Source organism: Carassius auratus, chromosome 5 (assembly GCF_003368295.1).
Source record: "Carassius auratus strain Wakin chromosome 5, ASM336829v1, whole genome shotgun sequence".
NCBI lineage: Eukaryota > Metazoa > Chordata > Actinopteri > Cypriniformes > Cyprinidae > Carassius > Carassius auratus.
In genome coordinates, this window is record NC_039247.1 from 28510596 (window position 1) to 28527875 (window position 17280).

The 17280-nt window shown below is 35.4% G+C and overlaps 1 protein-coding gene across 2 annotated transcripts in view; it reads left to right on the forward strand.

The window, feature by feature from the left end:
- The first annotated feature begins 2470 nt into the window (after window positions 1-2470).
- LOC113084639 (astrotactin-2-like) overlaps window positions 2471-17280 on the forward strand; it is a 479964-nt gene continuing 465154 nt past the window's right edge. Inside the window, exon 1 of one of the 2 annotated variants that reach the window (XM_026254924.1) lies at window positions 2471-2899. In XM_026254924.1, coding sequence (XP_026110709.1) covers window positions 2587-2899 — 313 coding nt within the window. In that variant the 5' untranslated portion in view covers window positions 2471-2586. The remainder of the gene's footprint in view (window positions 2900-17280) is intronic. The other variant, XM_026254923.1, reaches the window with a different exon arrangement.

A 17280-nucleotide genomic window follows, 5' to 3' on the forward strand; every position in this document is an offset into this window, starting at 1 on the left:
AATAGTTAGGATGACAAGTATAAAACATCCCAGCCCATTATGATGATGGGAGTTTAAGGAGAAGTGTGCTTCATTGTCACATAAATAATACAAATCTTACTCATCCTAAAATTAATACCAAATACATGAGATTTTCCCATGCTTATGATCATATAATGTATGTGCTGAAGAGGCGTTGTGCATGCCTCATATTCATATTACACCCTTATCATTTGAACAGCATCACCCTCCAGCTGCAGAGTATAAATAACTCTGAAAGCAATAAATAAGCATGCTGTTCTGGAGCCTGTGCTGCACCAGTCCAGAGGAAGAAAGGAAGGACAAATCGTTCATTTATTTGTGAAAATCAAGATAACAAGCATGGCAGACCTATGGCTAAGATGGAGAGGAGAGAGGCTGGACTCATTACATGCACTAAACCTGCTTAAAGCGTCTCCGTCTAGACTGACGCTTGCTGTCGTGTTGTTTGTCAAATTCAATTTAGAGAAATCAGAGGACTCCTTGGCACAGAGGTCAAGGCAATTTCGACGACAATGAATCTCATATATCCTCTGGGGGAATGTGAGAAAAAGCCCTGTTAGCTATTAAGAGTGTATCGTTCTCTTTACATATGTGTCGAAACACCGACACTTGCTCGCTCTCCCTGTCTGTCACATGTCACCGTCTGTCTGAGTCATCGGCAAGTTCAGCCAGAAGAGACACTGTATGCAGTCAATGAAATATATCAGTCCTCAGTCTCTTGAGTATCAAGTAGCATGAAGATATCAGCGAACGGTTAAAATATGGTGCTGTGCAAAGCGATCAAAGTATATTAGGACAGTTAGAAACTATGTAATGGAATTGTCTTTTACAGCACTCTGTATGTTAAACAAATCTGAACAGGGGCAGTGACAAATCACACACACAGTACACAGCTGGAGAACGGAGGGGGTCTCTTCAGGAGGTGGTTTCATAGGGCACACGTTTGTTTTTTTGTTTTTTTTTGGCTCAGTCGCTGTGTGAAGTGACATGCAGGAGCTCCAGGTGTCACATTCAGCTCAGCTCACTGCTGTTTCATGTGACACAGTCAAGTTTATCTGCATGCGTTTAGCAATCTATTATTCTATTATGTGATTCAAATCAAAGGATAATGATTTTAAACAAACACACACACACACACACACACATACACACACACAAAAACCTTTAAAAATATATTTACAGGATTTATATATATATATATATATATATATATATATATATATGTGTGTGTGTGTGTGTGTGTGTATATATATATATATATATATATATATATATATATATATATATATATGTGTGTGTGTGTGTGTGTGTGTGTGTGTGTGTGTGTGTGTGTGTGTGTGTGTGTGTGTGTGTGTGTGTGTGTATATATATATATATATATATATATATATATATATATATATATATATATATATATTTATTTATTTTTTTTTATTTTTTTTTTTTTTTTACTGAAATAATAATAATATTACAATTCCAAAGACAAAAACTTTCAAAGTAAAAAGTTTAATTGTTGTGACGACCATACAGATCCAAAATGTTACTTAATGCAAGTCAATTTGTTAAATGCTTAGCCTTTTACAACTTAATTTCACCATAAACAAAAGCTAAATTAGTTATAATTTGAAAGAATTATAACTTATAATAAAATGAACAATGTTTTGTTAGTCAATATTTAATTTTGTTTACGAACTTTAAGTAAACACAACTTCCAAAGACATTTATGTTTATTTTGCTGTCATTAAAAAAATGCATCATGCATGTGCTAAAAAAATAATAATATTACAAATACAGTCATTTCTACAGACAGTACAGCTAGCCAAGTGTTCTGCAAGCCAAATTACTATTTGAACAAAATTGTTTAATTTATAGTTTATAGGGAGTGTTATTTGCTTTTAGACAGACTGAACAAAACCTTATTAATATATAATAAAAATGCAATAAATAAATAAATTATAAATATACTACTACTACTAATAATAATAATACACAGTTGTTTCCCTTTTTCAGTGCAGTACAGTACAGTTATTTACAATCAGGACTGAATTCAGGTAAAGTAAGGATAGTTTTGCCACTGATATTATTAGGAAAAATGTCCCAATTGACCCTAATTCACCCCTATATGTTATCCACTTTCAAAGACCCTGAAGTCACTTTTGTTCATCACGGTAATGACTCAGAATGCAGTACAAACCATTTTTCATAACGATTACCTGAGCTGTTCGTTTTATTATGGATACTATAATATAGCAATAAAATAACGATTTCTTTTTTTTTTTTTTGCTTCTTATGCAAAAACAACAACTACAATAACAACTAAATAATTGTAGTATTTCTAATGTTTTTCAATTTCTGTATTGAATAAGTGGTGGTATCGCTTTGGTTTACTGTGTATACATTAATTTGTAAGATCTCATTGTGTACTGTATGGATGATGCTATTGTTTGAGCGATCATGTCTCAGTGCTGCCGCCTGCCGGTCGCGCTCAGCACCGCCGTCGCTGCTATAAACCACCAGCGCTTTACATGAGACGCTCAATCCACGCGCAGCTGCACCGCGAGCGGAATGACATCGAGAGACGCGCGTCTCCTCCTCCCGCTGCTGCTGGGGCTCCTTGCGAGCGGGACCCGGGCCGGGGGAAAGCTGGACGAGGACCGGGACAGCAGAGGAGAAGCGGAGAGCCCGTGTGAGGTGAAGACCGTGACCGTGTCCACTCTGCCCGTGCTCCGGGAGAATGAGTTCAGCTTCACCGGCGCGGGATCCGGGAGTCTCGCCGGAGGGGAGTCCAGACTCCTGCTGTTCGTCAGGACTGACCTGCCGGGTCGCATCTCGGTTCTGGATGACCTGGACAACACGGCGCTGCCCTACTTCACCTTAGGTGAGACTCGACCGTCCGTGAGTGCATCTAGAGCTGAGCTGAGAGATGAGAGATGAGAGATGGGAGATGAGAGATGGGAGATGATCTCTGCGCGTTTGAGTCTTATGAATCTGAGAATGAGAGAAGAGCATGCTTTCTTCCATGAGCAAACGAGCAGAATGACCATCGCAGGGCTTCTTATTGTGTTCAAAAGGGATTCAAGTGTTTGATAGGTTTCTCACCCTCAAAACTGTATTGAAGTATCAGGTTGACTTTTCCTATAGTTGCAATGAAAGTAAACATGACACTTTTTCTGTTTGACATCTTAGAGAGCTCAGGTATAAACTATGCATGCTGTAGATGGAAGTGAATCTTTTCAGTATAATATCTTCTGACTGAAAGCACATCTCTAATTACGGTAGTGCTCTAATGCTGGAGTCAGATGAACCCTGCATCCGATATTATGGGATATTTCACACTCATCTTGTCATCAGATTCTGCATCATCTTAGTTAGGTAGGAGGAACGTATTACAAAAAATTAGTACTATTCAAAATAATTGTTAGCATTATTATTTGCACATACAGTTAATTGTACAGTACCCCATTGGGGTCTCTGGGATGAAAACAGCCAGTCAAGTAGGTTACATGGTTCTTCAGGCATGTAGAAAGTTCTTCATGTGTTGTTTGAGGTTCTTTATATTATAGTCTTGGTTTTGGGTTATTTATCAGCAGATGCATGGCTTTCTAAAAATCAGGTGATAAAAAAGTCTAATCTGCATCAATTATAGGCTTTTTTGTTGTTGTGCATCTTAGAGAAAGATGTTTCAGCAAATGTAATATGCACATTTGTGGTGGTCAGGGTTACATTTATCTCTCTGGTATGGTGTCTTTGAAGGAATGTTTTGCAATGCTTTCAGCTTTCTATTAATGTATTCAATATTTAATGATAGTCTGGTGTGCTTAACATGAATGCTCAATAAATCATTGAACTTGTGTCTTGTAACAGTACAGTCAGTGCACAGGAATGAATGAAAAACAGTGATGGCAACTGCTCTATATTGACCACCGGGTTGCCCTTTCACCCATATATAGAATTACAGTTACGCTCAGAAACAATATTGATGATGACTGCTACTGGAAGAGGAATACTAGAAACTATCACTAAACATATAGATCACATGATCCAGCGTGTTGTGCAGACTTTATTTGGATGCAACACATGCTACTATTAAATATATCCCGAAGCCATATGTGTAAGGATGAATCTATATGCGTTATGTCAGCAGAGCATTTAAGTTCGTTCAATTAATTGGTGTAGACACATGGCCCATGTTTAGTCCCACAGATTTGGGTCTTCTGTGCAGAAATCTTGGAACACAGCTAGGATTGGAGAGCTATCAGCTGTTCTTTGAGTGGTGAAATCACAAAACAATTGGTGTTAAAGAGGCTAGGAAAATCCACAGACTGCTTCAAAGCAAGCAAAGCTGAAGTGAATGAGTGCCGTATTGACGAAACAAATGATTTCTCAATATTTTATGTGATTTTGTTGATAATTATATTATAAATGTGACAATAAGCTGATATGTTGTATGTGTTTGCACTGGTAAAGTGGCTGGTTTAGGCCTGTCACGGCCAACTGACCCCTGAAGAGTTTTCATATTCTTTGTTTTTGGTTCATTCAGAACAGTGACAGATATTAAAGTGCCTGTTATGCTATCTGAAAGGTTCATAATTTGGTTTTGAGAATCCCCTACAACAGGTTGACATGCATGCAAGGTAAAAACTTTTATTTTCTTATAAAATGCATGTAAGTTTACCTTAATTTTCAACGATTTTCTAATGATTTGTTTGAAGAGTCATCTTTCCAAACCCCTCCTTTGTGTGAGGATGCCCTGCTCTGATTGGTCTGATCGATGACCCAGTCTGTTGTAATTGGTCTAGTGCATACAGCGCAAGTCAGCAACAGAAGTCTATCACAGCTTGGTAGTAAAGACTCATAACTCAAGTAATAAGAATGACAGGCATTTTGTATTATTCAACTCATTTCTAGACAATAGAGGCCCACAGCTGATTAGCAGAACTATAAAGTGAGTTAGCCAGAGACTTACAGCTGCACTCACTATTGTGTATACACAACACAACACAACACAACAAAACTACATATTTTGCACGCTTAACAGAACATCAATGCAACAACTAACAATCATACTATACTTACGGGTTGTGATTCGGAGGAGCAAACTGCTCCAAACAACCTTGGCACTGACCCATCTTTCAAGAACAATCAGTTTACGAATCCCATGTTGAACTTACAGAGATTGGAGAAGCAATGGTGAGTGAAATGACAGAAACACTGCAAAAGTTTGGGATTATACTGGTGTGATATCTTAGTAAAGATGGATTTGAATCACTGATTCTTCACAGCCTTGCCCTTTGGAAGTGAAAACACACTGGATACAACTGGAAACAAACTTCTCGACATTACATTATCCTCGCTAAAAAGCGATGGTGTTTGAGGGGTGTTTTTGCGGCAGGCATTATGCAAATGTGGTAACTTGTGATGTGTGAACCTCACAACTCAATTAAGCGATTCAGAATCGACTCTTTCTTTTGAGAGACAAAAACTTTATTTATGATGTTTACATTCACATACAGTGTTTAGACGTATTTACACTGCAATTTACATTTTTATAAATATTTATAATATACATTTTAAAATATATATATTTCGAATATTGAAAGATTCTTTTTCTATATATGTATATATATATATATATATATATATATATATATATATATATATATATATATATATATATATATATATATATTTTTTTTTTTTTTTTATGTATTAATGTAGTGTTTATTAAATTAAACTAAAACTGCCAGTAGTGGTAAGTCGCGGTCTTAATGATTGAGTAGTTTAATATTTCATTTAACCAATTTATTTAAACAGCTGATTAATTCAGAGACAAAGCAAGTGACTGTCTTTATGATTAAATCATTGAATCATTCACATAATTTAGTATGAAAAAAGCACAATGTGTGGCTCAGAGACACAATGGTTCTGTTGTTGCTTCATCTAGAATATTTTTGTTTCCAATGTCGTTGATAAATTGTGCAAATGTGAAAATATAGTGACAATTGATAAAAGCATGTTTGCTCATGATATTCCTATTGTATAGACATAAGTTAAAAACAGGAACACTTTAAATTAGGGAACATTATTCACTGTTAAATAGTTGTTTATTATATTGAATATTACTAGCATATTGACTGTTTATTAGTACTTATAAAGCACATATAAAAATAAAATAAAATATAAATTCAGCATGACCATATTCTAGATGCCTTATACGAACCCAATACCTAAACATAACTACCTGACCTACTACAATAATCAGAAAATTATCAGCTTGTTGAGGGAAAACTCTTAGTGAATGTGTTACCACACAAATCTAATCTATAGAGATAAGAATTATGCAGGCATTTTTTCTCCCGTATCAACACAAATACATTACCTAGTGTAAATCAGTTTGTCTTTAAATGGGGGGTGAAATGCTATTTCATTCATACTGAGTTTTTTACACTGTTAAAGAGTTGGATTCCCATGCTAAACATGGACAAAGTTTCAAAAATTAAGTTGTACGTTTGAAGGAGTATTTTTGTTCCAAAAATACTCCTTCCGGTTTGTCACAAGTTTCGGAAAGTTTTTTCAGAGTATGGCTCTGTGTGACGTTAGATGGAGCGGAATTTCCTTATATGGGTCCTGAGGGCACTTCTGCCGGAAGATCGCGCTCCCGTATAACGAGGCTGAGCAGCACAGACATTTCACTGATCAGAGCGAGAGCGTCGCGAAATGTCACAAAAGAAGTGTGTTTTTGGTTGCCAGGGCAAGACAACCCTGCACAGATTACCAAAGAAAAAACAGCATTAAGGGACCAGTGGATGGAGTTTATTTTTACAGAGCATCAACGGAGTTGTGCAAGTGTTTTTGTTTGTTCCCTGCATTTCGAAGATGCTTGTTTTACAAACAAGGCCCAGTTTGACGACGGATTTGCACATCGTTTATTTCTTAAGGATAATGCAGTCCCAACAAAAAAGGGTCACGATCGTGTGTTGGAACCGCAGGCGGTGAGTAAAACTGCTTCAAATATCTCTGTGTTATTAACTTAGCTATCGGCGCGTAAGCACATCAAGTAAACAACATGCGATGTTGTCATCAAACTGCACTTTCCACATGTACAGCTTAAAAAAAAAAAAAAAAGACGACATAAAGTGGAACTTTGTCATTTTCCAAAACCGCTAAGCAAATATATACAGTTTCAGTACATACCACATAAGAGACGCATTTGCTGATGCTGCTCTTGTTAAATTTCAGCCTCTGGATCTGTGTCACAGCTTCCAAACGCTCTCGACGCAAAAGCCTACTGGCGCTCATGATTCTTTAGCTCCGCCCACACGCCATGCCTCCAGGCACTCGTGTTTTTCCGGGAAAAATTGGTACAAACTAACTTTCTCTTATAAATATAATAAAAATAAAGACTTTTTGGAGTTATGAAGGGTGCAGTACTACTCTATTGGTCCTCAATACCCCCCCCCCCCCCCTTAATGGCATATAGCAGTTTTTTTCTTTATCAGTCTGTTTAGTAGATCCGCTGACCTTTTCCTGAAAGTCCCTTTGTCAGCCCTTGGAAAACAGTTTTAGGACTTTGAGAATCAGGTTTGCACTGGTGGCTAATTTTACTCGGTCTTCCTTCAGCCCAGTGACCCGTGCTCAGCTGAATCCATACTGCAGCGGCAGGACTTTCAGCTGGGAGCCATCCAACCGTTTTGGGGCTCTGGTGATGAAATACCAATGAAAGCCCTCTTAAAATAGAGGTTTAGTTTCATATGTCAAGTGCTCTTTGATAGAAGCGAATCTATATCCTTGTAATGAAGATCTCCAGCCGGACTTCATCAGCAGTTCTTGCTGAAAAATAAGCGAATGGTTGAAAATATCGATCATTGGCAACACGACAGTGCTGCTTTTGTATTACAAGTTCATGTTTGTCTTTCATCAAGATTTATATGCAACAGACAGTATTGATACCGAACAGGATGTGTCAGCACATCAGCGTAGTCTCGAAGACCTGTGGCTAACATTACTATTACTATACCTCATAAGACAATTGATTTATTCTGGACAAAATATATATTAAATATGTTTTATATGTTGTAAATGATGAAATGCATTCTTGATATTGAAAAAATATATATAGTTTAATATACCAAATATACAGAAATATATTTAAAAACATATTTTCTATTAGTTTATTTAGATTTTTTTTTTTCTTACAGTAGCCTACATTTTTTGTCTAAAAGCAAATGTAGATGGAAAAGTCTACTAGAGTTTAAATTTAGATTTATATATGAAATGTGCACATATTTTCTTGGATTGAAAATGAATGCCATTTTTATTTTTATTTTTTTATGTAAATATTTTTACATATATATTTTGTGAAACATGTTTTTGCAAATTCAATGTAGGTTTAAGGTTTGATCAGATGTGAGATACCTAGCATAGCAAAACTTTAACACTTTGTGAATTTGTTACCTCATGGTATTGATGCAAATAACATTTCATTCAATTGTATTTTATAGCAGTGCTCCAGTTTATTTAGAGAGCAAAAATCCAGAAACTACTGAAACAGCGGGAGGTAGCAGAAAGGCTTTTGTGTTTTCGTCTCTCATGCTTTCTCAGGCTGCTTGCAATGAAAGATGAAGAGCGAGGAGAGCGTTTCGCTGACCGTCGCTCAAGCGCTAACCTCCAGTCTCAGGCATGATTTATTACCTGAAGCGCTCGGGATGTTCAGAAAGACAGAGAGAAGATTAAAAACCGACATGATCAAAGTTTTTATCTGTACTTCTTGTTGGTCTGCTTTTTTCTGGTCTTTTCAATCTAAGCGAGGATTTTCCCGGAGTGTGAAAACACAACTGATGAGTCAGTTCTCAGTGTACATACAGCTTACAAATATTATATTACTATATTCCTCAGCCTTTGGCAAATTCTATTTATATCTTGATATTTACATTTCATATTCATATCACTATCAAAATCATTGTGAATACACTACTGTACCATTCAAAAGGTTGAGGTTGGTGTGATTTTTTAATCTTTTTGAAAGGAATGTCACCATGGCTGAAAAAAAGGTGCAATATTCTGAAATATTATTACAATTTACAATAACCATTTTCCATGTGAATATGTTCAAATATAATTTATTCCTCTGAATCCAGCATCATTAACTCCAGTCTTCAGTGTCACATGATCCTACAGAAATCATTTTAATATAGAAACATTACTGATTATTATCATTGTTGATATCAGTTGTACTGCTTCATATTTTTTGTGGAAACTGTGAGAATATCATTTTGTTTTTTTAGGATTCTTTGATTAATGTAAAGTTCAAAAGAACAGCATTTATTTCAAATATAAATCTTTTGTGAAATTATAAACTGTCACTTTTGATCAATTTAATGCATCATTGCCAATATAAAAGTATTGGTTTCTGGTTATTGGTTTATACTCACTGACCTCAAAGATTTGAGTGGTACTGTATGTACTGTATACCAGCAGCTACTGCTCCAGATTGGCACATCACTGAATGATTTTGGCAAATTGATCTAAAATAAGATCTGCCCTTCATGCTTTGCGGACTGTAACCATGCAGAATATTTGAGTCCCAGCAAACGAAGCACGAACGCTGATGGTTAATGCAGGGGCTTCATATAAACAGTCTCTGCACTGTACAGATGAGCTGCAGCTACCAGAGAAACCAGGAAAGGCCACAATTACAATGTGCACGTTTTTCATTGATTTGTCTAACCTTTTTAAAATGTCACACTAATCGAAGGAGGTTTGTGGGTATAATTAGTTCTCCCTCCCCAATGCAAGGGCAATTAGAAGAACCTGGGAGACAGAGTATGATTATTAATTACAGTATTTTAAAAATGATTACCATTTTGATCCAGTAAAGACCCATGATAAGCTGCACTATGGAACTTCCAGTTGAATTATATATATATATATATATATATATATATATATATATATATATATATATATATATATATATATATATATATATATATAAATTTCCTTCCACTCAACCTTCTGTTAACATGCTTGGATACAGCACTCTGTGAACAGCCAGCTTCTCTGGCAATGGATGTTTGTGGCTTACTCTCATTGTGAAGAGTGTCAATGATTGTCTTCTGGACAGCTATCAGATCAGCAGTCTTCCCCATGATTGTGTAGCCTACTGAACCAAACTAAGAGGCGTTTTGAAGCATCAGGAAAATTTTGCAGGTGTTTTGAGTTGATTAGCTGATTGGCATTTCACCATATTCTAATTTGCTGAGATCATGAATTGGTGGGTTTTTGATAAATGTGAACCAAAATCATCACAATTAAAAGAACCAAAGACTTAAACTACTTCAGTCCGTGTGCATTGAATTTATTTAATACACAAGTTTCACAATTTGAGTTGAATTACTGAAATATCACAAATAATTACAAAAAACAATAAGTAACTAGCTGTATAAAATTATACATTTTTAAATAGAAAGACTGAAATTTAGCCCAACCTCCAAAATATAATTTAGAAATCTTTACATGTCATTAACAACATTTTTGCTAAATAATTAATGCAAGTGCTTTATCAAAAATATACATATACACAAGCTTGTATACCTTCTTTTTCTTTATGTGGGCTTTAAGATAAAGGCAATACAGAAGTGAATGGGAGTATGATGCTTGTCTCATAGCTGATTGTCTCTGCAGAAACCGCAGCTGGCATTCTTTACCTCTCTCACAATGCATCTACCGCTTTATGTGTGGCATTATGTGTGTGTAAAGTTTTGGCAGTATACTAAAAAGGACAAAAACACACACAGTGAACTTTCCAAAGTGTGTTTAATAAGAGTACTCGACAAAGTGTGCATCTGTTTGATTGGATCTCCCACTAAAGAGTCGCTCTCAATTATTCATGCTAAAGTACATCAGCTCTGCTGCATTTGCATTTATAACTCTCTTTGTCACTTTTATAGCAACTTTGAGGAGTGAAACAGTCAGTCTGGTTTTGCCATGCAGTGTTAGAGCATCTTACAATGGACACTTCAGACAACAAATCACACACACTAGTCAAGACTTCAAGACTTCTGGTTTATAAATGGATTTAATTAACTTTCTGTGGGCAGCAGCGTTTAGATTTACACAAACCCTTGATGAATTAAAACCAAAATTATTTGACAAGGGATATACGGGCTCTCAAATAAAAGAGCAGCTCTGATAGATCTTAAAATAGAAAGTGTTGTGCGGACCAAATGTTTTATACTAACACAATGGGCAGACGGATATTGGATTATTTAAAGGCAGTGTAGAAATATGTTGTTCCAAAAACTGTTTTAATTTAACCTAATGTGATGCATATTTGTCATTCATAAATACATGAAACAGCTCTGATTTATCTAGTACTAAACTGAATGTGTTTTAAATACAGAATAACTGAGTTTAAATATTTATCATTAAATCATTATTTCAATCATATACATTTGAACTAATTGAATGTTGATTGTTGCATAGCTACTCATATTGAAATTTATGAACAAACTGAATTTGAATTTGAACAAATGCATTTAAAAAAATAGGAGCTTCTTTCACATCTTTTACAGCCCCTGCTACTGCAGTATATGCTTTTATTTGGTCCTTTCTTGGCACACAAATGAAAGAAAGTGGTATGGGTTTCTAACAATGAGGGTTGATGCATGACAGAATTAATATTTTCGGTGAACAATTTCATTAAATGTTTGCCTATATAAGTTGACCAGTAATCATGCAAAGATGAATAATGTTCCAGTTTTCCATGCCTCTTGGGGTTTCTGGAGCACATTTGAGTTCTTCTGATCAGCCTGATCTTCAGGATGGCCGTTCTGACAGATTGTGTGTAGTTGTTGGTTTGTAGTAGACTGCTAAATCCAAAGACACAGACATCTTCATCTGCTTGACTTCAAAGGTCAGCTTTAATCATTTGTTTTATAGAAGTAGACTTATTTTGATCTGTTGACTAATGTACTAAAGCACATGCAATGCATGTATTTTTTATTTTTTTTATCTTATATTTAAGTTATGTTTTAATGCACTAATTTGCAGAATCACATATGTGTAACTACAACATTTAAAATATATTTAACCATAAATGCTTGCCAGTTCTTTCAGCAGTACACACACACACACACACACAACATATTTCAAAGAAAATAGAAATACTTATGAAATTAGAGATAATAATGGACTGCAATTATACTTTTTCAGGTGAAAAAGCACTTTAATGTTGAGATAACTGAGCTTTATATGAACTGAAACTATAATTGATTTTTCATTTAGTTGCAGTTAACATGCAGCTAAGTGTCTGAAAACATTTTATTCAATTCACACTTAAATGTTCTTTTCAAGTATTATTTCCATAATAAGTTGTTCTACTGTGCCTTTTTCACAAGTGTATGTTAGTCACTTTCACAAATGTGAGAAACGTTGACTTATTTTTTTACTGTCCTTGTGCAATAGTGGTATTAATCAAATTTGCAGATTTATACAATACAATACATTTTAAGAGATGTTATATTTAAAGAATCTGCTGATTCAGATAATGCCAGTTTGTTTTCTTGCTACTTTTAATGCTTGTGATTTTTCCTATTGTTCGAGATGTTTATGATAGGGTGCATGTAAACAGCACAGTATGAATGAACAGCAGCCGGATCGGTGGATATTATAAAGCTTCCCTCTAAAGCCCTGAGGAAGAGCAGTAGGCATTGTGTCAGCATCCCGCCTTTGTTCTTTTTACAGTCTTTTCTCTTCATCTTCTTTTTTTTTCCCCTATGAAAATTGAAACCACCGGTTCCTACATTTATCATGACATCGGCAGAAAAACAAAACCCACCCCTGTTTTTGGTCTCTTTTCCTCTCGCCTGGATGAATTGGATTCTGACAAGTCAGCCTTTTGATAGATATCTTCTGGGTATTGTTGACCAAGAATATGGTACAATTCGCAGACTTGATGCTTTCGCTGCAATCCCATCCAGACAATGACTTTAATTCACAGCCAGGGAGTCGCACACTTTAGTCTTGTCCTACGATTACTGCCAATGTTCAACAGCTGCCTGTGGCTCTGTGTAATAAAACATTCTGATGCTTCCTTAGATAGAAATGGGCCACTAAAAAACTCCCATCCTCAGTATCTGGTTATCGTGGGGTTAATGCACCTGACACTAATTCACGTTTGCTGTTGTTAGTCACTTCACCTGCCGCTCAATAAGACCCCATGCGGTTCTTTAATGAACACTGTTTTATGGAAGTAAAAACAACAAGAGCAAACATGAGCTTTTTTTTTTTTTTTGAGACTAAGGGTTATAACAAGTCTTAAAATACATCTAATAATGTTCTTTTGTAAAACATAGTTTTGAAGAGGAGCATGGGGAGACCTGTCAGCCACATGCAAACCTCTTCTCAACATATATTTTATAGAGAAACATACATGTGATTTGAATTTGTTTAAGCAGTGCTGGATATGATTAAATACATAATTCAACAAATAATTTGACCAAGACATCAAACTGTGTCATTTAGAGTAGCTCCTCTTGCCATGTGAATTTGCAGGCCAAAGTTCAACAAAAACACACAAAATGTGACATTTCTTCACCTGAGCTTATATTTCTGGTCTCCCACAGTCACATAGGAATAACTAAAGGAACAGTGTCTTGTTGTTCCTTTCCAGAACCTTCTCTGTTGTGGAATGAGCTGTCAAAACCTGACTCCAAACTCCTTCAACTTTCAAGAAACAGTTGAAAGCAGCATTTACCCTCTCCCCAACCCTAAACCAATGCACTTTAAATAAATAAATCATTCATAGCCTAGTGAACTATTATACTGGGAATATGCTTTTTGAATAAAAGCATCTGTCAAATGCATGTAAATATGTTTGAATGAAAGTCTATGGTATAAAAAAAAAAGTCTAGTGTCATTACCCCTTAAAGGGACAGTTCACCTAAACACGACCTAAAACCTGAGAGACTTCTGTCCTTCCAATGAATGTCCAGTCCCCAAAAATGGTGACGAGTCACAAATTTTTTAACGTATTCCATATGAATTGAATCTACTGAAGAGACACAATCACTTTACTGTATATTATGGACAGGTTTAGTTTAGGCTTTTATTAATGTATGAACATTTATCCATGCACGCGCATCACAAATGGTTAAACAGAAGCTCAAGCTTGGTTAATGTGCAAGCTCCAATTTTGTTATAACGTATCGATGAACTGTCCCTTTAATATTTCCTATAGACTCTGATTCTCTGGCATTCTGGCTCCAGCATACATTCACACACAAGTCTCTCCAGCAATCTGTTGTGCATCATCAGTGGTGTCAAGTCACACATTTGTGGACACATTTATTACTAAAACAAAAAAGTTTATTGTTCTCTTATGGGAGTCCAGCAGTAATTCATTGTGCAATCCAGCGTTCACTTTAAAGATGCTTTTCAAGTCTCACAGTCCTGATTTCTTGAGCAGCATTTGATGAGTATTTCTCTCCGTTCAGATCGGTTTCCATACAAACTGTGCATACTAGGTTTGTGGACATGGAGGAAACAATACAATAGATACAGTGCCGCTGGATGATTTGGTTTGTAAGGGCAACGGTGGCATGGCTGAGATAGCAGGATGATTCTCGTGATAAACTCATAATGACAGAGCCCAGTGCAGAAACTGAGTCTGCTCACAAAGGCCATCCTGGGTCGGTCATCGCTGCCCTCACTTCTGCCGTTACTGGAGCACTGGGTTCACTGCTATATGTGTGGACATGTTCTAATGCTAGCATACCGCCTCTGATATTAACTGAGGCACCAGCCGTTAAGGTCTGTCTGTACGATTTTTACTCCACAAGGAAATATGCTAATAACATCACACAACGATCAAGAACGCACCTGATTTCCTCAGACAAGCAGCTGTTAATGATGACAGCAGGTTGTTGAAAACACCTCCTCACTTCTGAAGCATGAGAAATGTGCCAACAAAAGATCAAAATCACCAGCAGGAAAGTGATACGTCTTTTGACAGTCAGCATTAATATCTGATTCATCGGGCTTAATAAAAGTTTGATTGTGTGAGACTGAGATCATCACTGTTAAATCACCAACGCCCTTGTGATAAAAAAAAAGTGCACTTAATTGTTTTACACATGTACTTGTAATGTACTTCAGATCTTAAAAATATGAAATAAAAGACACTTTCATGACTGTTTCTTAAATACACATTAAAAAAAACTGCACTTTGCAATAATCTCAAATTACACATTTTACTTTAAAGAACCTATTAAACTAAATGTAACTAAAGCACAGGTAAAATATTTGATTATAATTTGAACTGTAGCATTATTTGGTATCACAGTTGAACTGTTTACAAGTAGTAAGCGGCAACTCTTTCATTTTTACAAATAAGTAATTACAAATATATGTAAATACAAGTTTCGATAGAAAGGACATTGAAGTTTATTTTAGTATACCATAAAAGCGTCTCAACACATTCAGCACTTTAACCACACTGCAAAGACAATATAATTATAACATTAAATATACATTTGTACTTGTGTCCTACTTAAGTGGGTAAAAAATAAAATAAAAATAAAAAAACTATAAATTACATTGCATTTAGTAAAATTACAAGTGGTCAGGAGAAATTTAAAGACGCTTAAAGACGGTATTGGGACAAAATTTAGGAGATCTTGCCATTTTTGTTTGTTTGCCGATTTTGTTGTTTATTGTCAGAATACACACCTACAGTACCTTTTTTATAATTTTTTATATTTTTTTCTTAGAATCTGAATTAGAATTGAGAGAGCTAAAGTTAGAAGGAAATAAATAAATAAGATATATAAGTCAACACGATGACATACTGAGTCATAAATATGAGATAAAAACAATTAGGACATTAAAGATATTTTTTTATTTTTTTTTACATACAAAGTCAATTATGAGATAAAACTTTACAATTATGACATCTTGAAATCATGAGAAAATAATAAATTATTAAAAAAGTCAAAATTGCAAAAAGATAAAATATTAATAAAAAAAATCACAGTGTTTGTAATAATAATAATTTACCAAAGCATTATTATTATTATTTTCATTATTCTGTGGCATAATATGCTTACATAGATACAAAGTGAGCGATACAAGTTATTTTAAAATTACACGTAGAGATGTACTTATGTCTTACTATAGTGGGTCAAATAAATAAATAAAAATAAACATTCTGAAGTATCTAATTAAATGTACTATACATTCAAACTGTCATGCATTTTATTTATTTGCACTTGATATGCAATAAGGTGTTCGAAAACATTGCATTATTCAGTTTGCACTATTAATTTAAAGCATATAATTTTCATAGTAAGTACTCTTTTTGAACATATGATAAAGTGCACTTCTTTTTCTCAAGGGTGGCTCTTTTCTGGGATTCCTGAAGACCTTGAGCATTTGTTTGTTTGTATCCAGTGATTTCATCTATATAAGTGCTTCAATAAGAAACCGAGTTGCCCTTTCGTCCCTGGATTGCTTAAAAACAAAACTGTCCAAAGAGAGAGCACACTCAGGTAAATTTTTAATAGCTGAGGCCATCAGCTGGGAGAATTAGTTATGACAGAAGAAATGCAGTGAAAGAAGGGGACTCTGTAACCAAAGGCTCAGGAGCCATGAAATATTTATGCCTGAATATGAACCGAAGGGCTGCACCGTCCTTCACCGTCTGTGTCTCGCTCTCTCCACAGTCCCGCAGATCCATGTGGCATAGTGTGCGTTTCATCAGTAGCATTAGAATTATTCCAAAAACAAATCAAAGTTTGATGCTGCTTGGTCTTTGAACATGAAATCAAAATAGAAATCACTCGTATTCCCCTTTGTACCACTTGCTCAGGGGTCATGTGAAGATAGAAAATATAAATATTAAAATGCTTTTATTTGTTGTAATTCCATTTTTGCTCTTTGATACTTTCTGAATACTGTAATTAATGGCATGTTGATATTGTTTAGTTGTCTAAAAGAGACGTTCTGAGCATAAATGATAGGTTATGGCATAACACTATTGACCAACAACCAATTACAAAACCCTCCCACTGAATCAATTCACTGCAGCTTTAGAGCAGCGCTGTGTGAGAGGCCTCGCTGTTTCGGTTTTAGTTGCATTTGGTTATGGACCATATAAAGGAAAAAATAGGGTTTTACTTACAGTAAACAATGCAAAGATTCAGCATTAGTAACATTTTGTCCCCATCAGTCAGATTTGACATTGCAAATGCATCTTGGATC